The sequence below is a fragment of the Dryobates pubescens genome, chromosome Z (assembly GCF_014839835.1).
Source record: "Dryobates pubescens isolate bDryPub1 chromosome Z, bDryPub1.pri, whole genome shotgun sequence".
NCBI classification, from domain to species: Eukaryota; Metazoa; Chordata; class Aves; order Piciformes; family Picidae; genus Dryobates; species Dryobates pubescens.
Genome location: NC_071657.1, coordinates 78,998,749 through 79,023,649, shown reverse-complemented (window position 1 = coordinate 79,023,649; position 24,901 = coordinate 78,998,749). Strand labels below are relative to the sequence as shown.

The window sequence follows — 24,901 nt, the reverse complement described above, 5'->3', positions numbered from 1 at the left end:
AGATGTTAAAGAGGATGGGGCCCAGCACTGATCCCTGGGGGATGCCACTGGTGACTGGCTGCCAGCTGGATGTGGCACCATTCATCACCACTCTCTGGGCTCGGCCCTCCAGCCAGTTCCTAACCCAGCACAGAGTGTTGCTGTCCAAGCCATGAGCTGACAGCTTAGCCAGCAGTTTACTGTGGGGGACAGTGTCAAAGGCCTTGCTGAAGTCCAGGTAGACTACATCCACAGGCCTCCCCACGTCCACCAGATGGGTCAGCAGATCATAGGAGGAGATCAGGTTGGAGAGGCAGGACCTGCCCTTCCTAAATCCATGTTGGCTGGACCTGAGCCCTTGGCCATCCTTCAGGTGCACAGTTATTGCCTCCAGGATAATCTGCTCCATCGCTTTCCCTGGCACTGAGGTCAGGCTGACTGGCTGTAGTTTCCACATTCCTCCATCCGTCCCTTCTTGTGGATGGGGAGTTTCCAGTCACCTGGGACCTCTCCAGTGAGCCAGGACTGGAGGAAAATGATGGAGAGCGGCTTGGCCAGCTCATCTGCCAGCTCTCTCAGCACCCTAGGATGGATTCCATCCAGTCCCATGGACTTGTGAGTGTCCAAGTGGCTCAGCAGGTCCCATACTAATTCCTCATGGATTTCCAGGGCATTACACTGCTCCCCGACCCTATTGCCCAGCTCAGGCCACTCATCCTGGACTCCTACCTTGCTGTTAAACATCGAGGCAAAGAAGACATTCAGGACCTCAGCCTTTTCCTCGTCTTGGTCACTGTGTTCCCCTCCAGGTCCAGTAAGGAGTGGAGGTTCTTCTTGCCCTTCTTTTTAGTGTTGATATATTTGTAAAAATGCTTTTTATTGTCTCTCACAGAGGTGGCCAGCTTCAGTTCCAACTGGGCCTTTGCCTTTCTAGTTTTATTCCTACATAATCTAACCACTTCCTTAAACATACCTCGAGAAGCCTTCCCCTCCTTCCAAAGGTAATACAGCCTCTTTTTTCCCCTTAAATCCTTCAGGAGCTGCCTGTCCATCCAGGCCGGTCGCCTTCCCCGCCAGCTCATCTTTCGGCACATGGGGACCGCCAGTTCCTGTGCCTTCAAGAGCTCCTGTTTGAAGTAGGTCCAACCCTCCTGGACCCCTCGGTTCATGAGGGTTGGTACCCAGGGAACTTTACAAATAAGTTTCTTAAAGAGGCTGAAGTTTGCCCTCCGGAAGTCCAAGGTGCAGGTTCTGTTGGTGCTCCTCCCTATCTCCCTGCATATTGAAAACTTCACTATCTCGTGGTCACTGCACCCTAGGCAGCCTCCCACGGTCACATCTCCCACCAGCCCTTCCCTATTGGAGAGAAGCAGGTCAAGCAGAGCCTGCCCCCTGGTAGGCTCACTTAACAGCTGCATCAGGAAGCAGTCCTCCATGTGCTCCAGGAATCTTCTGGACTGCCTTCTGTCTGCTGAATTAAGTTCCCAGCAGATATCTGGCAGGTTGAAGTCACCCACAAGGACAAGATCTGATGATCATGAGACAGCCTCCAGTTACTTATAGAATAATTCATCAGCCTCCTCATCCTGGTTGGGTGGTCTATAACAGACTCCAACCAGGATGTCAGATTTGTTAGGCTGCCCTCTGATTTTAACCCACAGGCTCTCAATTCCCTCATCTTCCACCTCACGTTCTGTGGCAGAGAGTGACTCCCTAATATACAGAGCCACCCCTCCACCTCTTCTCCCTCACCTGTCTCTCCTAAACAGTCTGTAACCCCCCAGTGTAGCACTCCAATCATGCGTGTTATCCCACGTTTCTGAGATGGCGACTATATCATAGTCACCCTGGTGGACCAGGACCTCCAGCTCCTCTTGCTTATTGCCCATGCTGCATGCATTAGTGTACATGCACCTCAGCTGGGCTCTCAAGTTCTCAATTGACCCTAATTTGTGTCCCACTCTTTCCTCTCCAGAGGAACTGATTTCCTCACCCACCCCCTTCAGACCTAGTTTAAAGCCCTAGACCTAGTTTAAAACCCTAATATTACAAAATAACTCTTAAAGCATTACTCTTAAAAATAACTCTTAAAGCATTACTCTTACACTATGTTTTACAAATTTTGTACTCTGTTTTCCAAGTGTTTTGTTGTATTGTTCAGCAGGTTTTATTATGGCTTGTCTTCACCAAACACTGGCACAACTTGGAAGGTAGACCAAAGTCCTCAAAAATCCTTTCTTGGTGTTTCAAAAGCTAAACTGCATAAACAGTCTTGGCACAAAAATTCTGGCACTTCCTGAGCTTCTGCAAATAAATTATGTCTTTCCTATACCTTAGAAAGCTGAATGGTTTTTAATTCTTCAGAAAAAAAAAAAAAAACATGTTGGACAAGTCAGCCAAAGGCAATTAAAAAAATACAGTTGACTATCAAAGCAAATGATCACAGTATCACACAGTATCACAGTATCGCCAAGGTTGGAAGAGACCTCGAGGATCGTCGAGTCCAACCTGTCACCACAAACCTCATGACTAGACCATGGCACCAAGTGCCACATCCAATCTCCTCTTGAAGACCTCGAGGGATGGTGACTCCACCACCTCCCTGGGCAGCACATTCCAATGACTAATGACTCTCTTGGTGAAGAACTTTCTCCTCACCTCGAGCCTAAACTTCCCCTGGTGCAGCTTGAGGCTGTGTCCCCTTGTTCTGGAGCTGGTTACCTGGGATACTATGCTGGACCTCAGTTCAGCAAGGTATTCACAGACAATAGCTTTTCCTATTGTAAAAAAGACCAAACCAAACAAGAAACCCCACCCAAACCCCAGAGATAATTGCTCTAGTTTAATGTAATAGCTTAAAGAGCTGAATATGTGTGTGTTTTCTTGAGCTGTGACTTATTCTGACTGAGTTGCCTAATCCTGAGTGATATGTTATGTTTACATCTGACAGATCCTACTGACTGACATAAACTTCTCTTTGTTCAGCACCTTCTGCTCTGGGAATTGTGTTGCTGTGCATCTCACCTTTTGTGCTCAAGGAACTTAATTAAGGAATCTGGGTCTATCCTAGAAAGAGTGAAGAGTGAAGAGTTAGTTCCAGTGGGATCAAAAAAATAGATCTGTGTTCCAGCTTTCCATCCTTCATGTATTTTCTTTGAGGATGGCTTAGTCAATAAGTGAACACATAACTTAGGGACTCCTTTTATTCAGTCAATGAAATTCAGTTTCATATTTCCTCTTGCTCATGACTGTAAGGCATTTGTTCTGCCTGAAGATAAGATGCTAGAAAGCTTCACCAACTTGTAGGTTAGTGAATAAGATGCAATTTGAGATGTATGTGAATACAGATTTCCACACTTGCTTCCAAACTCACTGAAAAGCTACAAAAGAAAAAACAAACAAAAAAAAAACCACGGCTGCTTTTTGTTACACCTTTGAACCAATCCATACTACACACATTCTGACAATGATTATAGGTCAGAGCATTTGATGATGACAACTTTGTGAATTTTTTTCATATACATGCAGATTTTACACAGGGTAACATCAGTCAATAATTGTTTAGTATAGGCAGCTTTTTTTGGAACTGTTTGGATGGTTTATGCTGCACATAGATCTTAAGGACCTTTAGAAAGCTACTTTAACTCTCTTTCTAAAATGTTATTCTGGATTTTATAAATGCTGAGTTTTACTTTTCAGCACCTTTTTTTTTTTTTTCTGATTTTCAAAATATTTTCAACAGTTTTGATGCTGAGTGCTCCCAAATACCACTCCACAGACAGCAGGATAAAATGTTGTACACCTGCCATATTGTTTAAAATTCAGTTACATGGAATGGAATGGAATAGGAATAGGAATAGGAATACGAATAGGAATAGGAATAGGAATAGGAATAGGAATAGGAATAGGAATAGGAATAGGAATAGGAATAGGAATAGGAATAGGAATAGAATTAACCAGGTTGGAAAAGACCTTTGAGATCACTGAGATTGAGTCCAACCTATCACTTATCATTAGAAGGGCAACAAAGTTGGTGAGGAGTTTGGAACACAAGCCCTGTGAGGGAAGGCTGAGGGAGCTGGGGTTGCTTAGCCTGGAGAAGAGGAGGCTCAGGGGAGACCTTATTGCTCTCTAGAACTGCCTGAAGGGAGGTTGTAGACAGGTGGGGGTTGGTCTCTTCTCCCAGGCAACCAGCAGCAGAACAACCAGAACAGTCTCAAGCTGCACTAGGGGAGGTTCAGACTGGATGTTAGGAAGAAATTCTTCATAGAGAGAGTGATTGCCCATTGGAATGGGCTGCCCAGGGAGGTGGTGGAGTCACCATCATTGGAGGTGTTTAGGAGGAGACTTGATGGGGTGTTCGGTTGCATGGTTTAGTTGATTAGGTAGTGTCGGATAATAGGTTGGACTCGATGATCTTGAAGGTCTCTTCCAACCTGGTCTATTCTAGTCTAGTCTAGTCTAGTCTAATCACCCGACATGATCTTATCAACTAAACCATGGCACCAAGTGCCTCATCCAGTCTCTTCCTAAACACCTCCAGTGATGGCGACTCCACCACCTCTCTGGGCAGCACATTCCAATGGCAAATCAGTGTCTGTGAAGAACTTCTTCCTAACATCCAGCCTAAACCTCCCCTGGCACAACTTGAAAAAAATTTGTAATTGGAGGGTCTGAATGAACGCCTGATCGAAGCTGGTGTGCAATTTTCAGCATAATAATGCTCTATGTGGAAATTACAGTTACTCATCATGATCCTGGATACTTTCTGATAAAGCATTAAAGTGCCTTTCTTCACAAATCTGCAGCTATGTAATATCCTATTAAAATCTTCAGCGTAGATTATCTGACTCGTCTATGCAATGAACTGAAGTACAAAGAGAAATATTTGCTCCTATTCACACTGAAGACAATAGCAAGGACTACCACTATGGCAGGTACTTTCATCTCTGAACTTCTAAATAAAGTAAGGTGCACAGGAAAGACAAAGACAGCCAACATGGCAAAAAAAAACACTGCAAAAGATGCTGTGATTAAAAATGTTCTGGAAACCCTTCCACTAATGTGTCAGATCTGTCTGCAGGTGGCTGCAAGTCTCATCCAAGTCTGCAGGTGTTGTCCTCACAACTTCAACACCCACAGTCTTTCCTAAGGGGTTCTGTGTAGGGCAAGATTTGCCTTTGCTCAAATTAGAGAAAGTTATGTTTGGTCTCTGACTTAGAAAAGAATGTAAACATCTTCATCATGGAGCAGGTCATCCTGAGTGCAATCACACAACACTTAGAGGATGGCCAAGGGATCAGGCCCAGCCAGCATGGTTTTAGGAAGGGCAGGTCCTGCCTGACCAACCTGATCTCCTTCTATGATCAGGTGACCCGCCTGGTGGATGTGGGGAGGCCTGTGGATGTAGTCTACCTGGACCTCAGCAAGGCCTTTGACACCGTTCCCCATAGCAAACTCCTGGCCAAGCTGTCAGCCCATGGCTTGGATGGGAGCACACTGCGATGGGTTAGGAACTGGCTGGAGGGCCGAGCCCAGAGAGTGGTGGTGAATGGTGCCACATCCAGCTGGCAGCCAGTCACCAGTGGTGTGCCCCAGGGATCAGTGCTGGGCCCCATGCTCTTTAACATCTTTATTGATGATCTGGACGAGGGCATCGAGTCCATCATCAGTAAATTTGCTGACGACACCAAGCTGGGGGCAGGAGTTGATCTGCTGGAGGGTAGAGAGGCTCTGCAGAGGGACCTCGACAGGCTGGGCAGATGGGCAGAGTCCAACGGCATGAGATTGAACACATCCAAGTGCCGGGTTCTGCACATTGGCCACAGCAACCCCATGCAGAGCTACAGGCTGGGGTCAGAGTGGCTGGAGAGCAGTCAGGCTGAGAGGGACCTGGGGGTGCTGGTCGACGGTAGACTGAACATGAGCCTGCAGTGTGCCCAGGCAGCTAAGAGGGCCAATGGCATCCTGGCCTGCATCAGGAACAGTGTGGCCAGCAGGAGCAGGGAGGTCATTCTGCCCCTGTACACTGCACTGGTTAGGCTGCACCTCGAGTCCTGTGTCCAGTTCTGGGCCCCTCAGTTTAGGAAGGATGTTGACTTGCTGGAGCGAGTCCAGAGAAGAGCAACAAAGTTGGTGAGGGGTTTGGAACATGAGCCCTACGAGGAGAGGCTGAGGGAGCTGGGGTTGCTTAGCCTGGAGAAGAGGAGACTCAGGGGTGACCTTATTACTCTCTACAACTACCTGAAGGGAGGTTGTAGACAGACGGATGTTGGTCTCTTCTCCCAGGCAGGCAGTACCAGAACAAGAGGACACAGTCTCAGGCTGCGCCAGGGGAGGTTCAGGCTGGATGTTAGGAAAAAGTTCTATACAGAAAGAGTGATTGGCCATTGGAATGGGCTGCCTGGGGAGGTGGTGGAGTCGCCATCACTGGAGGTTTTTAGGAGAAGACTTGACAGGGTGCTTGGTGCTGTGGGTTAGTTGCTTGGGGGGTGTTGGATTGGTTGATGGGTTGGACGCGATGATCTTGAAGGTCTCTTCCAACCTGGTTTATTCTATGTATTCTATGTATTCTATGTATTCTATTCTATCTTGTAACTGAAGAGAGAAACTTGGCAGAATTTGTTTGGATGTGTTAGAATATTGTTTTGTTATTTTAACCTATTAAATGCATTAATTACATGCACACCAGTAGAAAATAACCAGCTAAGATGTGACACACATGCCTTCTGATAGAGTACATAACCTTGCTGTATAACATAATAAACGTCTTCACCTGCTAACATCTTGGCCTGGAAGCTGTGCTTGTAAGTGACTATAGGGTGATCAAACACCTACATCCATATTACAACAAATGGTGACCATGATGTGCACCCTGAGCAACCAGAGATAATGACTCTGACTTGCACCCTGAGCAACTACAAAGCATAAACAACAACTACTTGGCTTCACCGGGCTTGCAGAGGTGGTGCTTGCTGCCATCATTACATGGTCGCCTTGAAGTCGTTGGTCTCTATGAGACTCACAAGAGGCTGTTTTCCAATGGAAGGAGAGCCCAGTAGCTGGCGACAGTCCCCAACTTAGCTTAAGTATAAGCACAGAAAGCGTGAACATCTGGAGGCATAAAATAAAAAAATAAAGAAAGAAAAATTAAAGGCACCTCTGGAAAGAAGAAACTGAAGCAAAAGAAGAGCCACGGGCTGCAGGGCAGAGGTGAGCAGTTGGGGTAATTATAGGTTGAGCACATAATAGGGAATCAGATGTCAAAAGAAGGGAGATCGATCGTCAGAGTCTTCACTCAGATCTTGAGAAAAAGAGTGATAACACATGATGAAAAGAAACAAAAGGGACATTTGAAACAAAAGGGACATTTGAAGCAAATTTGTTCTATGAGACATGGCCTGTTAATGTTCAGCAAAATACCTTATAAGTGCAAGAAAGGGAATCCTGTCTCTCACCAGTGTCATTCTAAATGTGGTATTTATGGAAATCCTTTACCATCTCACACAGGAAACAGGCAGCAGAGCTTGGGGAGGGGACACAAGATGATACAAAATCCTGCCCTCAAACCATCATTAACATTTTCCTCCCAGCCACAGAGGGAAGTGCCAGAGTGGATCTTGCCACAGCAGAATCAGCTACAGTAAGATCACAGTGTCCATAAGGTGCCGCTAAATGCCTATGGTCCTATAGGTAGAGGGCTTAGTGCCTTACTCATAGGCCATTCAAGTGCTGTATTAGAAGGACTATTTGTGCTGCCTGGTGCTATTGATTCTGATTTTGTAGGTCAGATACAAGACTTAGGGTGGACTCCATCCCCTCCTGTCTTCCATCAGGAAACATTATCGCACAACTCGTGCCTTTTGAAAATCATGTGACTAATATAAGTGGAATAAAGAGAGAACAGATGGCTTTGGACCTACAGGAAAACCTCAAATATACTGGACTCAGACTTTAGCTAGTAAAAGGCCTTTGTTAACCTGCCAACTTCTACTTAGAGATGTAAAACCTCCCAAGGCTCAGATTTGTGGCATGATTGACACAGGAGCTGATGTGACCATTATTTCAGCAAAGGACTGGCCGAGTTCCTGGCCTTTGGTGAAAACTTCAGACACACTTTCTGGTATTGGAGGAGCAACAGTGGCACAGCAAAGTGCCATGTACGTCCAATCTGCCCAGAAGGGCAGATTGCCACCACTTGCCCATATGTCTCCACAGCACCCATAAATCTCTGTGGATGAGATGTTCTGTCAAACTGGAATGTTACTGTTAGCACCACCTTACCTTTTTTGTAGGGGTCACTTACTCAACAGCCTCTTCTGCTACAGCACCAAAGCTCACTTGGCTTACTGAAACACCAGTGTAGGTGGATCAGTGGCCCCTTACTCAGGAAAAGACGAATGCTTTAAAAATCCTAGTACAGGAAAACTGCAACAGGGACATATTGTACCCTCAACTAGTCCTCGGAACACCCCAGTTTTTGTAATAAAAAAGAGAAATGGAACCTGGAGAATGATACAAGACCTTCAAAAGATGAATGAAGTCATAGAAGATATGGGACCTTTACAACCAGGAATGCCTTTACCCACCATGATACCTAAGGGTTGGGAGATTATAGTCATAAAGGATTGTTTTTTCACTATTTTTCTTGATCCAGAGGATAGACACAAATTGGCTTTTTCTGTTCCTCCCATCAATCACTCAGAACCTTTACAGAGATCCCAACGGGAAGTCTTGCCCCAGGTAATGAAATCCAGTCCAAGTATTGGTCAAAAATTTGTAGCTGAATCTCTCTGTGAAATAAGAAAATTGTTTCCAGATTGATTTTGCTTGCATTACATGGATGATATACTTGTCACATCTTCAGATAAAAATCAGTTACAACAAATAGCTATGCAAACACAACAAGCTTTACAAAATAAGAGGGCTTAAAATTGCTTCAAAGTTCAAACAATTCCTCCCTGGAAGTAACTAGGTTGGAAAATTCTAGATCAAACCATTCAACCACAGAATATTAAATTGACTGTAAAAAACTTGAATGATTTGCAGAAGTTGCTAGGAACAATAGATTGGATACGTCCATATTTAGGGATTACTAATACTGAACTCCACTTTTTGATTTGTTGAAGGGTGACAATTCTTTGTTATCACCCCAGCAGTTAACTCCTGAAACTGAGCAGGCTGTTTCCAATATTGAAAGAGCTTTGACACAAAGTTCATAGGCAACATATAGAATACAATACAATACAATACAATACAATACTATAGAATAGAATAGAATAGAATAGAATAGAATAGAATAGAATAGAATAGAATAGAATAGAATAGAATAGAATAGAATAGAATAGAATAGAATAGAATTAACCAGGTTGGAAAAGACCTTTGAGACCATCAAGTCCAACCCATCACCCAATACCATTTAATCAACTAGATCATCCTATTCCGTTATTTGTTTCTGTGACACTTTGCCAAGCTTATGGACTTGTAGGCCAATGGATATCATCCCTAAGTCATCCTTTAATCATCCTAGAATGGCATTTTTTTGCCAAATCAACCCAAATAGACCATTTATACCAAAAATTCAAATTATATCAGATGTTATCATGAAAGGCTGCAAAAGCATTTTACAAATTTATGGACAAGAATCATCCACAATTTATATCCCCATAACTACAGATTATTTGTATTGGTGTCAGCCAAATAGTTTACTTTTGCAGGTAGCCTTGGAAGGCTTACCAGGAAAAATTGATATATATTTTCCAGTACATAAATCACTGAATTTTTGCAAAGACATTTTGTTAGTTTCCAAACCACTGTGTCAGTCAACAACGGTGGAAGGCCCAACGGTGTTTATTGATGGCTGTGGAAATTCAGGCAAGGCTGTCATAGTCTGGCAGACTCACCACAAATTGTGGAGCTATATGCTGTGATTCAGGCTTTATGAAATGGGAAAAATCTCCTTTAAATGCAATTACTGACTCACAATATGTTGCTAACATTATTCCAAGATTAGAGAAATCCTGGCTTAAACACATTGCACACAAACAATTATTTTTCTTGTTTAAATGTTTGTGGAATTTATTGACATAAAGAGAACATCCTTTTAAAGTCATGCATGTCAGAAGCCAGGGAAATCCTTCCAGGATTTATCACAGAAGGAAATGTACTTGCACATGCACTTACATTTCCTGTGCATCCCTCTCCAACACCTCGATTTTATCTCAAGCTAGGTTGTCTCATGAGCGTTTTCATCAGAGTGCTAAGGCTCTGAGAAAACAATTTGCCCTCTCATGGACACAGGCAAAACAAATTGTTGGTGCCTGCCCAGACTGCCAAGCCTTCGCTCCCTCCAAACAGGGACCAACCCACATGGGCTACAAGCTCTACAGTTATGGCAAACAGATGTCACTCTCATTTCAGAATTTGGTCAGCTGAAATATACTCATGTTTCTGTTGATACTTTTTCAGGAGCACTCTGGGCCACAGTGCATACGGGGGAAAAAGCAGGGATGTTACTAGACATTGGCTTTCAGCATTTGCTGTATTAGGAACTCCTCACACTATCAAATCTGACAATGGTCCTGGATATATTTCTCAGAAAACTCAACGATTTTTAAAACAATGGGGAATAACACATTTGACTGGCATCCCACATTCCCCTGCAGGTCAAGCAATTGTAGAACGCACTCACTGTACATTTAAAGAATTGTTAGAAGAACAAAAAGGGTAAGTGATTGGGGAAGCTCCTCAGAACAGGCTCATAAAGCATTATATGTATTAAATATTCTTTCACTTACAGAAACGCTGATAATTCATTCTCATTTTGCTTCACTGCAGTCCAAAGATCTCACAATGAGTCCCCAGAAAGCCAAGGTCTACATAAAGTCCCTGCATGATGGCCAATGGGAAGGCCCTTATGATTTATTAATGTGGGGAAAGGGATATATGCTTGTGTTTTAATAGATTCAGGACCCAAGTGGATCCCAGCATGAAGTGTTCAACCAGCCCTTACCAGACCTTCTGAGGAAGCAACACAAGATTCCTGAGATCAGAGAATGATGAAGTTTCTAATATTTTCTGTAATAATTACCATAACATTGAGTTATCCATAAACTGAGTACCACCCTTCTAAATTGATTCCATTGAACAGCAAAAGTATACGGCTAACCTCAGTTAAGGCCTTGAATCAAACTAGTTTTTGTGCCTCCATGGCATGCCAGAACAACCATTTCATACACATCTGGTACCAATCCCATTAGCAGATCCCTCAGAGATAGTAAAGGGAGTAACTTCACAGTTGCCCAGAAGGTTGGAAAAGACCTTTGAGATCATCAAGTCCAACCAATCACCCAACACCATCTCATCAACTAAACCATGGCACTGAGTGCCTTATCCAGTCATGTTAAACACTTCCAGTGATGGTGACTCCACCACCTCTCTGGGCAGTCCATTCCAATAGCCAATCTCTCTTTCTGTGAAGAATTTCTTCCTAACATCCAGCCTAAACCTCCCCTGGCACAGCTTGAGACTGTGTCCTCTCCTTCTGTCACAAGTTGGGCTTGATAATCTCAAAGGTCTTTTCCAACCTGGCTAATTCTGTATTCCGTACCCACAGATAAACAATAAGCTTTAGAGCCAACCACTTTACAGGCTCAGGCTGAATTTATAGATACCACAGTGCACAGTACATGGAACAAGATGAGAAAAAAAAACACTAGCACATATTTTAAAGAAAGTATTTGTAAGAGTGGCAGAGAACCACAGAAAACAAAATTTAAGGAATGAAAATACTTCTTTTTGTTTCTGAAAAGTTACCTCCCAAAGCCTTTAATTACATTCAAAGTTACCAGGATGGTACATTACCAAACTGAAATACCATTATTAAGTCATTAAAAAATATATATATAAAATCTCTGAGATTCAAATACAATTTAGTAGATTTCAAAGAATTTATGACTTCTCTAAGAATATTTCTGACTTATTTTATGTTGTTATGCAATAAAACATCAGTTAATAGTACCAGGGGAAAAAAATCTCTTTAGAAATTAGTAGTATAGAAAAGAAGTCACACTAACAGGAATGCCAAAGTATAACTCAGCGACAGACCACACTTATGTATCTGACAGCTTTAAAGAGTCTGCTTAGATTGTAACTCAGAGAAACATGTGTGATCCAAAATGTTGCCAATATGCCATTTCTGCAACAGGCACAAACCAGTTTTCCAATGAAGTGCAGTAAAAGAAGCAAAAGACAAAATTAAGTCACTTTCTTCAAATTAGTTCTATCACTTTCAGCTTTCTCCAACAGACTTCACAGAAATTTGCCAAGGTTGTTACCTAGAATTCCAGGAAACCAGAACTTTTGTAAGCACTGTGTCACATGTCAACCTAGATCCATGTCTAAAACACAGACCTGAAGATAGCTGTCAGAACTGCAACTGCTGATGAACAGCTCTGTGAGGTCTCGAACACAACTCACAGGTTTCTGATTGTGGGTAAATTGCATTGTCACATCCCAGCCTGATTAATGCCCAGTACTGCTTGCCCCCGCAGTCCTCTCACATGTCAGCAGGATAGGTCCCCACGCTGTCTCATACTATGTAGGAATGCGATAGAAAAAGCAGATCACAGCTCCCACAGGCTATGGCTGCCTCAGGATGGTCTCTGATGTTGCCAGATGGATCCACAAGGCCCCATGCACTCACTGTTGGCTCATAGTCAAACCACATTATGATGGAAAGGCATGTATGAGATTCATTGGACCCATAATTTTCTTTGATTCTTGGTAAGTGGAGCAAAAGCCACCCATTACTAATGCATTGATGACAGGATGGGTGCTCCAACCTCCCCTGCACCAGTACTCACTGGGTCACTCTGCTCCTTTGTGGGTTTCCAGAGAAGAGGTTGGAACTAGAGACCTTCTTCACTCATTTACATCAGGCCTTTACCTGCTTCGGATCCTGAACCAACCTACCACTAGTTTGGTTAATGGAGCTGAATCCATCAGTCACAAGCCTCTGAGGAAAAAAAAGGAAAAAAAATTTAAAAAAAAAATAAATAAAAAAAAAAGAAGACACCCTTAGGAAATAAAAATAAGCCCTGCAAGAAATTAGGAGAAAAACAAGGGGCAAATAAAATAAAAAATAATTAAAAAAACACCACCAAACTTCTGAAGAAGTAAAAAACCACACTCAATAAAGTAATAAATAAAATTTTTAAAAGTAACTTTTCTAAAATTGAATTCAAAATAAATAAAAATCCAAACCACCAAAGGCACAAGAGACTGGAAGAAGGAGAGAGGCTGGGGGAAGCAGGCAAGAACGGGCAGGAGAGGACAGGCGCAACCACGGGCAGGAGCAGGCAGACACACAGAGACGTACATGCGCACACACAGCGGCAGCCGCTGCTGCGCGGCCCCAGGCGGCAGCTCCAGGCGTAACGCACCGGGAGGCGGCGTGCAAGGCGCGGGGGCGCCATCGGACTGGTGCAGCACTGCGCCGCAGCTGCTGCCGGCCAGGGTGCTGCTGTGACGTTGTCGTGACGTTACTGTGACGTTTGCTGTGACGCTGCCGCCGGCAGGGCGCAGCGGCAGGGCCCCAGGCGCCGCGCCGCTCACGTGATTCGCCACGTGACCGGCCTCTGCGTTCGGGGGCTCTCAAGATGGCGGCAGCGGCGGCGGCCGTGCGGGGTCGGCGTTTTAAGTGGTCGCTGGAGCTGGCGGCGGCACCAGGGGGGCGGTGAGGCCGAGAGCCGGGGATTGGGGTTGCGGGAGATTAGCGGGGGGAACGATATTGGGGCGGTCTGGTCTCCCTGGCCTCACCTGTCCTCCTTTCACTCCTCCTAGGCCCCGCGGAGCCGCCGAGGGCCGCGGGCCTCTGGGGTTCGCCGAGCGGCAGCTGGGGGAAGGCGGCGTCCACGAGAGCGACAAAATCCTGATGGAGAAGGTAGGCGAGGGGAGACCCAGGGCGGAGGAGGGAGGGACGCCCCCGTGGCGCCTGGGTCCTCCCCTGGAGGGGACAGACCCCGTGTCAGATGCCCAAGTTCCCTCCTAGGGCATCCTCCTTCCCCCCTCGTCATGTCGGCCACCTTGGTTCCCTCTCTCTCCACAGCGCTGCTGGGACGTGGCACTGGCACCGCTGAAGCAGATTCCCATGAATCTGTTCATCATGTACATGGCCGGCAACACCATATCCATCTTCCCTGCCATGATGGTCTGCATGATGGGCTGGCGTCCACTCCAGGCTCTCATGTCCCTCTCCGCCAGTGAGTATGACCCCACACAACCAGCCCCCCATGAATGACTGCTCCCAGCTGCCCTCCCACAGCCATGCCCAGCTGTGCAATGGTTTGCCTATGTACTTGTGGTTGTCCCCTGCTCTGCATCCCCCCCTGCAGCTGTTGTCCTCACATTTGCCCCACAGTCGTGCCTACAGCAGTGCCCACCATGTTTGCCCTGGGCAATACTTGCCCCCACACACCCTCCAGTAGCCTTCTCAGCAATATTCACTCCCCAGCTGGTTTCCCCATATGTCCCTGAACAGTTTCCCCTGTGTCATTTGTTCCTTTGTGTCCACCAAGAATCACCCTGAAGTCACTCACTCACACACACTCCCCAGCACTTGGCCTATGACACTTGCCCCCATGTCAGTCCTATGTATGCCCTAACAGTCCCCCCCATGCCATCCACCTCGTGCCTACCCCATCCCACTGCCTTACCCTCCCCACCCACTGTGACCACTGCAATGCTGGGTGTGCAGGTGACAGTGACAGGTCCTCCCCACAGCACTGAAGGCACTGGAGAGCTCGAGCAGGCGGGCACTGCAGGGACTGGTGTTCCTGGTGGGCAATGGGCTGGGGCTGGCGCTGGCCCTCTACAAGTGCCAGGCCATGGGGCTGCTGCCCACCCGCCCCTCTGACTGGCTGGCCTTCGTTGCCCCCCCACAGGTGAGCCTGGACACCAGGGTGTCCCCATGTGCTCCCCACAACCCCAAACAGTGGGGTCCTCCCTGCCCAGGGGTCCCCCCACTCACCACCTTTCTCTCTCTTCCCTCACCAGCGGATGGAGTTCACTGGGGGGGGCCTGATCCTGTGACCCAATGCATTCACCCACCAATAAAGGCAATGGAAGGATGGTTGTTGGGGATTGCTTTGAGCAAGAGGGGACATGGGTCCCAGGAACACCTGTGCAAGCTAGGCCTGGAAGGATTTTCTGTTACTAATATAGCAATGGAGTAGGGGTTGTGGAAAAGCTCTGATTGCTTGGTATGCTGAAGTCAAGCTGCCCCTGAGCAGGGAGGCAAACAAGATAAGGAGGAGACAAGAGCTGGGAAAAAGAGCAATTAGACTGAGTAGAGAAATTCCACAGAATAGTGAAAACAAAGATGTGACCTTTCAGAGAGAAACTAATAGCATGTGTTAAATTGGAATAGAATTAACTATGTATAAGACTATAAATAATGAAGTGTGGAACAATAAAGTTGGATGATTACTGTCACTCATATTGAGTGCTATCATCCCTGTCTCCGTTCTCGTCAGATGGTGATGTTAGTTTTGAGGGGAATTGCAAGAGTTTAGGGGCTCAGCCCAGGGAGGCATCTGGGCATGGGTTGAAGCCAAAAACATTTATTGGAGGCATATGCTGAGAGCATCAAAGCCTGTACTGGGAGTGCACCAGGGGAGCACTTGAAACCTGTGCTAGGAGTGCCTTGAGAGCTTTGGTGGCCACACTGGAGCTGCACTCAGAGCCTCAGGACCCATGCTGAGATCCTTAGGGCCTATACTGGGAGTGCACTGGAAGCCTTTGGGTTTGTACTAGGAGCCTCAGAGGCCACACTGGCACTACACTTGGAGTCTCAGGGCCATACTGGGAGCCTGGGGATGTGTACCCCTGGGAACACTGGGAATGCACAGGGAACATTGGGGCCCATACTAGAATTGTACTCGGATACCTGCAGCACTGGCTGGCACTGTGCTGGGAACACTGGGGCTCTTACTTTGATGTTAGTTTAGACCATGTAGGCATTGTACTGGAAGTACTGGGGTGCATACTGGGATCTGACTAACAGCTGTAGCTCAAGCTGGCAGCATACTAATGGGGGCCCACACTGGGAGTATTGGGGATGTACTGGGATCATGCTTGAAGAGCTGTGACCCAGACTGGAATTGTACTGGGAGCTTTGCAGTTCATACTTAAGTCTGCTGGGCTGATGCTGGGATCATGCTTGAAAACCTGTGGTTCATGATGGTATCATACTGGGAGTGCTGGGTCCATACTGGTGAGTAAGGCAGGTTAATGCATGTGCTCCGCTGGGATGTACTGGGGCCTGTTGTGAAAGGATAAGGGCTGATGGTTTGAAACGAAAAGAGGGAGATGCAGACTGGAAAGAAGAAATGTTGGACACTGAGGGTGGTGAGACCCTGTCCAGAGAGGTGGCAGATCCCGCATGCCTGGAATCATTCCAGGTCAGGTTGGGGTTCTGAGCACCCTGCTCTAGTTGCAGGTTGCTCAGGGAAGGACCTTTCCAACCCAAAGCACTATGACATGTCTGTATGCATAAATCACAGCCGTATGTTGGACCTACACCCTTTTCTCCCAGAGCAGCCACAGCAACACAATGTGCCTATGCAGAGGAGCAGCAGCAACCGTATGGATGAGTCTTACAGTTGCTTCCAAGAACGGACACCTCCCTATGCTGCCTTAGGGGTTTGGTACCTGTGCTTTCTGCTTAGACAGGCTTGGGTTGGAATGGACCTTTCAAGCTCTAGTCCTAGCCACCTGCAGCCAGCAGGGACATCTGCAATGAGAGCAGGTCGCTCAGAGCCCCAAACAGCCTGACTTAGAATGGTTCTAGGCATGGGGCATCTGCCACCTCTCAGGGTACCCTAAGACAGGATCTTGCCACCTTCAGCATAAAAAAACATAAATTATTCCTTCTGTCCTAAATCTCTCCTCTTTTGGTTTAAAGACATGAGCCTTTGTCCTGTTACAGCAGGTCCTGCTCAAGTGTCCCCAGCTTTCTGAGCAGCTCCTGTAAGCACTGGAAGTCCACCAGAAGCTCATTGTGAAGCCTTTTCCAGGCCAAACAACCCCAACTCCCTTGTGGCCTTCTCTGGACTCACTCCAAATGGTGCAATTTGGAGTCTTCCCACGATGCTGCTACTCTTCCACACTGCATTCTGTTCAGGGGTTGCAGACGACTGAGTTTTCTTGGTGTGTCAGGCAGGTTCAGCCTAGCTTTTCCTCAATATAAGTTACTGTAAAGCTGCAGGAGAGCAAGCTTATGACAAGAGCCAGGGGTGTAGTACCAGATGACCTCGAGTTTAGGGGATGATTATCAAAAATAAATTACTACCAGAGTTAAGTGACACAGCTGCTCTTCCATTTATTTCAAATCAAACTTGATTCATTAAAGGTTTTTTTCTCACAGACAGGTTTGGTAAGATTGACAGCCATAGCATGTGGCAATTTAGAGGTAGCTGCACAACAAAACAACTTGCTAGCATTTAACACTTTGTACAAAATGGAGACGGACTTTTTTAACAGTACAAGAAATGTTCCATCACAAGTCACTGCTTGATGACAGGAGGGAGCAATCAGAAATCACATCAACAGGGCACCTGGCATCTGCAGGGACAACAGACATCTTCCCCATACTCCTACCCAGGTTATCAATCCAAGGTCAGGCACACTTAAGTGACACACTTCAGAACCATTTAGTATTGGATGTCTTCCTCTGGCACAATGTTTAACTAACAGGAAAGCAGCTACAGTCCATTTCATGTTCTTGTATACAGAGACTTCGTAGGTGTTCATATACTGTCCAGCTTCTTCAGAATGAAAGGAGCTGAAAAGATCAAATAAGGTAGCATGAATTTAACTCAGCCGAGGATGAGACATCTGCAGCAAGTCTGTGCTGATGTACGTGGCGTATAAAACATTCGGGTTCTGGGTGAGTTAACCACCCCCTCTGCCTTCCACATCGCCCGTTCCCTTAAGGCAGCACGACTGGCAAGGGGCTCAGGTCAGACGTGCCTGACTGTGCTGCACGAGTGGGCCTCGGGCTAGCTCCCGACACCACGTCAGGCCGTGGGCCAGAATCACCCCAAGTGGCTGATTTGGTTTTTTTTTTCCCGCCGAACAGATGAGCATCCCGAATGGGAAGCCGAGAGACTCTGATGCTATGCACTAAAGCGTGGCCCTGTTTTTCCGCGCTACAGGGAAGCACGGCAACACCGCCGGCCGCCCAAATGCAGGCTCAGCCGCCTCAGGCCCCGCTGCCTCTCTGAAAGCGCCGCAGGGACGGCAGGCCGCACCCACTCTCCCGCCATCGGCACACTCAGCCCTGGCTGGATAGGAAGGACTCTTCCCCCCCTCGCCCCGTCCCCCTGTGAACACGGAGGCTGCCACAGGCCAGGACGCCCCGGTGGGACGCGCTTGGCCTCGGCCGCCACCCTGCCGCGTCCTCCGTCGCGGCCAACTCACTGATCCGCAGCAGCGCGACGTAGATGAGGAAATTGCGGACAGAGGTGAGGACATCGCGGCGCATCTTTCGCTTCAGCTCCTCCGGGTCCATCTTGGGCCCCAGCCCCTCGATGCGGAACATGCCGACTGCTCGCTCCCCACACCGGCACCGCTACGGCTTCCGCGGAGGGACAGACGCGGCCGCGGGAGGAGGCTGCCGCACGTGACCGGAAGGGGCTGCCGCACGCGACCGGAGGGGGCTGGCGCGCGGCGCTGGCGTAAGGCGGGGCCGCAGGGTTGCTGCGCGCCGCGGCGTGGCCGGGTCCCGCCCGTGCACGCAGGAGGGGAGGGTGCGGCGGCTGGCCCGAAGGACCCGCCCTGCTGTGGCCCGCGAAAGCGTGGCAGGCTGCCTGCTGTCCGAGCTGCGGCGGGGCGGGGCGGGGCGGCCTCCCAGGAGCGTGGACCGGGCGGACGGTTCTGTGAACCCACACCACACAGCTTGGTGCCATCAGCAGACCCGCTGAGGGTGCGCTCAGTGCCACCACTGGCATGTCACCGATGAAGATGGTAAGCAAGACTGGTCCCACACTTGTCGCTGGCCTCCACTTGGACATGGACCCATTGACAGCCACCCCTTGGGTGCAGCCCTCAAGCCAGAAACAAATTGCTGATCTGCAGTTTGTTACTGCTTCATCTAGAACCTGGCTTGCCTGTGCTGCTTTGTTTAGCCTTCACCACAACAAGAACACAGCGTGGGAGGTCTTTTGTACAAAGGCAACCCCCATTCCCAAACTAGTTCCAGAAGACTATTAGAGGCTGGTAGTAGTGAAAAGGTACAAAAAGTCAGAGAGGGCTGGGGGTCTCAGCTGTGGGAAGGCCCCTTGCCAACCACAAACCTTGTCTTGCTGAGCTGGGGATTGTGCAAAGCTGGGCTGTGGATGAGTCAGTCAGGCCCTGCTGGACCTGCTGTTCTCAAATAGTGTAATGGGTTGGGGCAGGTCCCCTCCCCACCACAGGCAGAAATAACGACTCAGGCAAACGGATTGCAAAGGTGATGAAAGTTTAAATAGAAAGCAGTGAATGTTACACAAAACCCAAAGCGCAGTGACAAAGAAAGATCCCATCCCCACCTGAGGGTGCATGCAAAACCCCCAGGGCTCCTTCTTCCCCCTCCCTCTGCTGGGCTAGTCTCAGCTGGCCAGGCCTGAGACTGCCCATCCCCCTGTGGCCTTGGGCCCAATCAGGCCCATGGCCGGGAGATCTCTCCCCCAGTTACCAAGTCTCGGAGAGGGAAGGAAAGAGGAAGTGCCAGACTCCGCACTGGATCTTATAGTGGTGCAAAGAATTATGGTAGGGAATACATAATTTCCTGTGTCCATCCCTCTGGGCCGGACTTCTGGACACAGGAAGTGAACACCCCAGGGGGGCACCCAGCTCAAACTGCAACATGCCACCCCTGTATTTCATACCATAATCTTTGCACCCAAACACATCATCAGATCAGAAAACTTCTGATGACATGTCCGGCGGAGTCCATATCTTCATCTGGGCGTCCACTCAAACAGTCTCTCATTCAGGCTCAAGCATCAGTCCATTCCAGTTGTTCTTCCTCATGTGATGGAACCTCCCAGCGACGCAGTCCTTCTCCTGCAGTGTGAATTCCTTGTGGACTCCTTGGGACATCCTGGTCACCTGGAAATACCTCACAACTTCTCAGCCAAGCCTTTACTCTCCTATTCAGCGGCAAATTCTCCACCCCTGGGGCAGGCCAGTCGGAACAATCTAGCTCCACGACTGCCTTTTTCAATCCATCCAGGGTGCCGCAGCCAACCGCTTTCACGTGGACCAAAGCTACACGGATGCATGTCAGAGGCACTCCGCACCCCCCGGCTGGGCGCTCGCGTACCGAGGCAGGACAGCATCCGGCTGCACAACCTCCACCCCCGGCAGAGGGAGGAGCTGCGCCACAGCCCGCTGAAGAAGCAGGGAGGCGGAGCCAGGTGCTCGGCGCCATTTTCGGAACACGTCCGAAAACGCCAGGGAAAGATTTACAGCTGCCGCCGCCGCCTGAACGCAGCCCGGCTCGGGCGGTGCCGCCGCCGCCGCTTGAACGCGGCCCGGCTCGGCCCCCGCCGTCTCTGTCGCCGCGATGCAGAGTCCGAGTCACCTCCAGCAGTCGCTTGCCCGCTCGCCGCGGGTGTCCGCTCCCCGCAGCGGCCGCGGGCCGACCACGCTCTGCTTGCCGCTGCCCCTCCTCCGCTCCCTGCCGCTCCGCAGAGAACGAGGAGAAGGCAGGTCTCGCCTTCTTAGGCTACTAGAGCACTCTTAAGCTACCCTGGGCAGAAAGTCACAGAAAGAACCACCCCTCGCTGTTCCCAAGCAACAGGAGGGCCTTCCATGCCATCAGCTACGCACCAGCTATCCTTCTGCAGTCCACAGGAGTTCACACAGTCGCCCCGGTAACACAAAACCTGAGCCCCAACTTTCCAAACCCAAACCGACGCCCAGAACTAAATTTAAACTCTCCATCTTTTGCAATCCGAGCTGCAGTTGGCCCCACGTTGGCGCGCCAAAATGTAATTGGGTTGGGGCAGGTCCCCTCCCCACCACAGGCAGAAATAACGACTCAGGCAAACGGATTGCAAAGGTGATGAAAGTTTAAATAGAAAGCAGTGAATGTTACACAAAACCCAAAGCGCAGTGACAAAGAAAGATCCCATCCCCACCTGAGGGTGCATGCAAAACCCCCAGGGCTCCTTCTTCCCCCTCCCTCTGCTGGGCTAGTCTCAGCTGGCCAGGCCTGAGACTGCCCATCCCCCTGTGGCCTTGGGCCCAATCAGGCCCATGGCCGGGAGATCTCTCCCCCAGTTACCAAGTCTCGGAGAGGGAAGGAAAGAGGAAGTGCCAGACTCCGCACTGGATCTTATAGTGGTGCAAAGAATTATGGTAGGGAATACATAATTTCCTGTGTCCATCCCTCTGGGCCGGACTTCTGGACACAGGAAGTGAACACCCCAGGGGGGCACCCAGCTCAAACTGCAACAAATAGAGAAGGGCTGGTGGGAGATGCGATGGTAGGAGGCTGTCTAGGGTGCAGCATCTGTGAGATAGTGGAGTTTTCAATATGCAGGGAAATAAGGAGAGGCAATAACAGAACCCTTACTTTGGACTTCTGGAGGGCAGACTTTAGCTTGTTTAAGCATCTAATTCAGAGAGTACCCTGGGTAGCAGCCCTTAAGAGCAAAGGGGTCCAGGATGGTTGGACCTACTTCAAACAGGAGCTCTTGAAGGCACAGGAACTTTCGGCACAGCGCCCATGTGCCGAAAGATGAGCCGGCGGGGAAGGCTCTGGGCCTGGATGGGCAAGCAGCTCCTGAAGGAATTAAGGGGGAAAAAGAGGCTGTATCGCCTTTGGGAAGGGGGGAAGGCAACTAATGATATGTTTAAGGAAGTTGTTAGATCATGTAGGAGAAAAATTAGAGAGGCAAAGCCCAGTTAGAATTTAAACTGGCCACCTCTGTGAAAGATAATAAAAAACATTTTTATAAATACATTAATGCTAAAAAGAGCGGCAAGAAGAACCTGCACTCCTTATTGGACCTGGAGGGTAACACTGCAACTAAAGATAAGGAAAAGGCTGAGGTTCTAAATACCTTCTTTGCCTCAATTTTCAACAGTAAGGCAGGAGTTCAGGACGAGTGGCCTCCTGAACCAGTAGATGGAGTCAGGGAGCAGTATAGTTCCCCTGAAATCCAGGAGGAAGTGGTCAGGGACTTGCAGAGCCGCTTGGATACTCACAAGTCCATGGGACTGGATGGGATCCATCCTAGGGTGCTGAGAGAGCTGGCAGATGAGCTGGCCAAGCCGCTCTCCATCACTTTCCACCAGTCCTGGCTCACTGGAGAGGTCCCAGATGACTGGAAACTGGCCAATGTCATGCCCATCCACAAGAAGGGCTGGATGGAGGAACCTGGAAACTACAGGCCAGTCAGCCTGACCTCAGTGCCCAGAAAGATTAAGGAGCAAATAATCATGGAGGCAATCACAGCACACATGCAGGATGGCCAAGGGATCAGGCCCAGTCAACATGGATTTAGGAAGGGCAGGTCCTGCCTGACCAACCTGATCTCCTTCTATGACCAGGTGACTGCCTGGTGGATGTGGGGCAGGCTTTGGATGTCTGAACTGAACTTCAGCAGGGCCTTTGACACCGTCCCCCAAAGCAAACTCCTGGCCAAGCTGTCAGCTCGTGGCTTGGACAGCAACACTCTGCGCTGGGTTAGGAACTGGCTGGAGGGCTGAGCCCAGAGACTGGTAGTGAATGGTGACACATCCAGTACCAGTCACCAGTGGTGTGCCCCAGGGATCAGTGTTGGGCCCCATCCTCTTTAACATCTTTATTGATGATATAGATGATGGGATTGAGTCCACCATTAGTAAGTTTGCAGACAACACCAAGTTGGGAGCAGGTGTTGATCTGTTAGAGGGTAGGAGAGCTCTGCAGAGGGACCCTGACAGGCTGGACAGATGGGCAGAGTCCAACACGATGGCATTTAACAAGGCACTTTGGCCACAACCTCATGCAGTGCTGGGGTTGGAGTGCCTGAAGAGCAGCCAGCCAGAAAGGGACCTGGGGGTACTGTTTGACAGCCAGCTGAACATGAACCATCAGTGTGCCCAGGTGGCCAAGAAGGCCAATGGCATCCTGGCCTGCATCAGAAATAGTGTGGCCAGCAGGAGCAGGGAGGTCATTCTGCCCCTGTACTCTGCATTGGTTAGGCCACACCTTGAGTCCTGTGTCCAGTTCTGGGCCCCTCAGTTTAAGAAGGACATTGAGACACTTGAAGGTGTCCAGAGAAGGGCAATGAGGCTGGTGAGAAGTCTCGAGCACAAGCCCTACAAGGAAAGGCTGAGGGAGTTGGGGTTGTTTAGCCTGGAGAAGAGGAGGCTCAGGGGAGACCTCATTGCTGTCTACAACTACCTGAAAGGTGGTGGTAGCCAGGAGGGGGCTGATCTCTTCTCCCAGGCAACCAGCACCAGAACAAGAGGACATAGTCTCAAGCTGTGCCAGGGGAAGTTTAGGCTTGAGGTGAGGAGAAAGTTCTTCACAGAAAGAGTGATTGGCCATTGGAATGTGCTGCCCAGGGAGGTGGTGGAGTCACTGTCCCTGGAGGTGTTCAAGAGGGGATTGGATGTGGCACTTGGTGCCATGGTTTAGTTGTCATGAGGTGTTGGGTGATATGTTGGACTTGATGATCTCTGAGGTCTTTTCCAACCTTGTTGATCCTGTGATTTTCTGTGATTATCTGTGATGGGCAAGTGTGAGCTGACTTGCATTTGGCTTTGTTTTAGGGACAGAAGCTGGTTCAGGCATGAGACAAAGCTTACCCAGGGAACTGAGTGCACAGCCTGAGTTCTATCTGCACTATACAGGCTTCAGAGAGCAAAACCCTACATCTTCTCCTGCCCATGGTAGGCAATGCTATCAGAAGCATTCCTCAAGTGCCAGGACTATTGTCAGAGTGCTAGTGGTGCCTGGAGAGGATCAAGCAAGCAGGCAGGTCTGGAGGCATTCTGCACCACCCCCACAAGATGTCTGGTTTCTAGCAGCCACCCTGCTCTGTGCTCCTTGGGATCGGGCAATGCACTGTAGGCAGATAAAAAAAAACACCAAACAGATTCCTCTCAGCTAAGCTGCCTATGACTTGAGGCAAAGCCAATTACAGAGTAGCTGCTTTCATCCTTCTAGTGATTAATGTGGCTAATGGCATATCACACTGGCTGGGAGAGCTTTCCTGCCTTTCTGTGCTAGGTTGAGGGTCCTCCCTCATGTTGCAAAGGATGGTCAAGGAGGGGTGTTCCCGAATCACACTATTCCCAGCACATTTGGAGGACATTCACTCCCAGGCCCCAGTGCAAATACAGGGGCAGCCTCTTGTATTTGCTGAAGTTGTAAGACTGTCCTCTTGAGACCTTTACAAGATTAAGGAGGAAAATACAGAAGAGCTTCCCAGATGTGCAGCTGGCACAAACTAGCCTTGTTCTGCTGGATTTCAGGAAATGTTGTTGATTTACTCAAGTTTTCATTCTGAATGTTGAGTTTCTCTGGTCTTTGCTAGCAGGAACAGTTTGGCAGGTCCCAAGACCATCTTGGCAGAAATAAAAAACAAAAAAATAACCACATCCTATGTTTTAAGCCTGTTGGTTCTCTCAGTCTGGGACTGTATTTGAAAAGCAGAAGTGGTGCTCTTTTCCCAAGCATTGCTCTGAGGAAGATAAAGGAACTTGGGCAAAGTTGGATCAGATCTGACACTATTGAAAAGAGGATGGAGCAAAGAGAAGCCAAAAAAGTCCTGTTAAGGAGCAGTATAAGCTTTTCGAGGTGCAAGTGCCCATTCTTCTTGCCGTTGCTGTGAGTGAGAAGAAGCTCTCTGAAAACTGCAGGATCTGGGTATAAACAATC

At 48.6% G+C, this 24,901-nt stretch overlaps 2 protein-coding genes across 2 annotated transcripts; one reads left to right on the top strand and one right to left on the bottom strand.

Annotated features, from left to right (window-relative positions):
- The first annotated feature begins 13,637 nt into the window (after positions 1 to 13,637).
- On the top strand, positions 13,638 to 15,116 carry EMC4 (ER membrane protein complex subunit 4). The gene is made up of 5 exons (XM_054178484.1): positions 13,638 to 13,714; positions 13,822 to 13,921; positions 14,087 to 14,240; positions 14,761 to 14,921; positions 15,034 to 15,116. Exons 1-5 carry the CDS (start codon positions 13,638 to 13,640, stop codon positions 15,067 to 15,069), a joined length of 528 nt encoding a protein of 175 aa, XP_054034459.1. The 3' UTR covers positions 15,070 to 15,116.
- Positions 15,117 to 17,334: 2,218 nt separating this feature from the next.
- TOMM5 (translocase of outer mitochondrial membrane 5) lies at positions 17,335 to 18,668 on the bottom strand. Its single transcript, XM_054178525.1, has 2 exons — positions 18,460 to 18,668; positions 17,335 to 17,821 (listed from the first exon to the last, which is right to left on the bottom strand). The coding sequence occupies exons 1-2, from the start codon at positions 18,578 to 18,580 to the stop codon at positions 17,787 to 17,789; spliced, it is 156 nt and encodes a 51-aa protein (XP_054034500.1). The 5' UTR covers positions 18,581 to 18,668; the 3' UTR covers positions 17,335 to 17,786.
- Between the last annotated feature and the right edge of the window lie 6,233 nt (positions 18,669 to 24,901).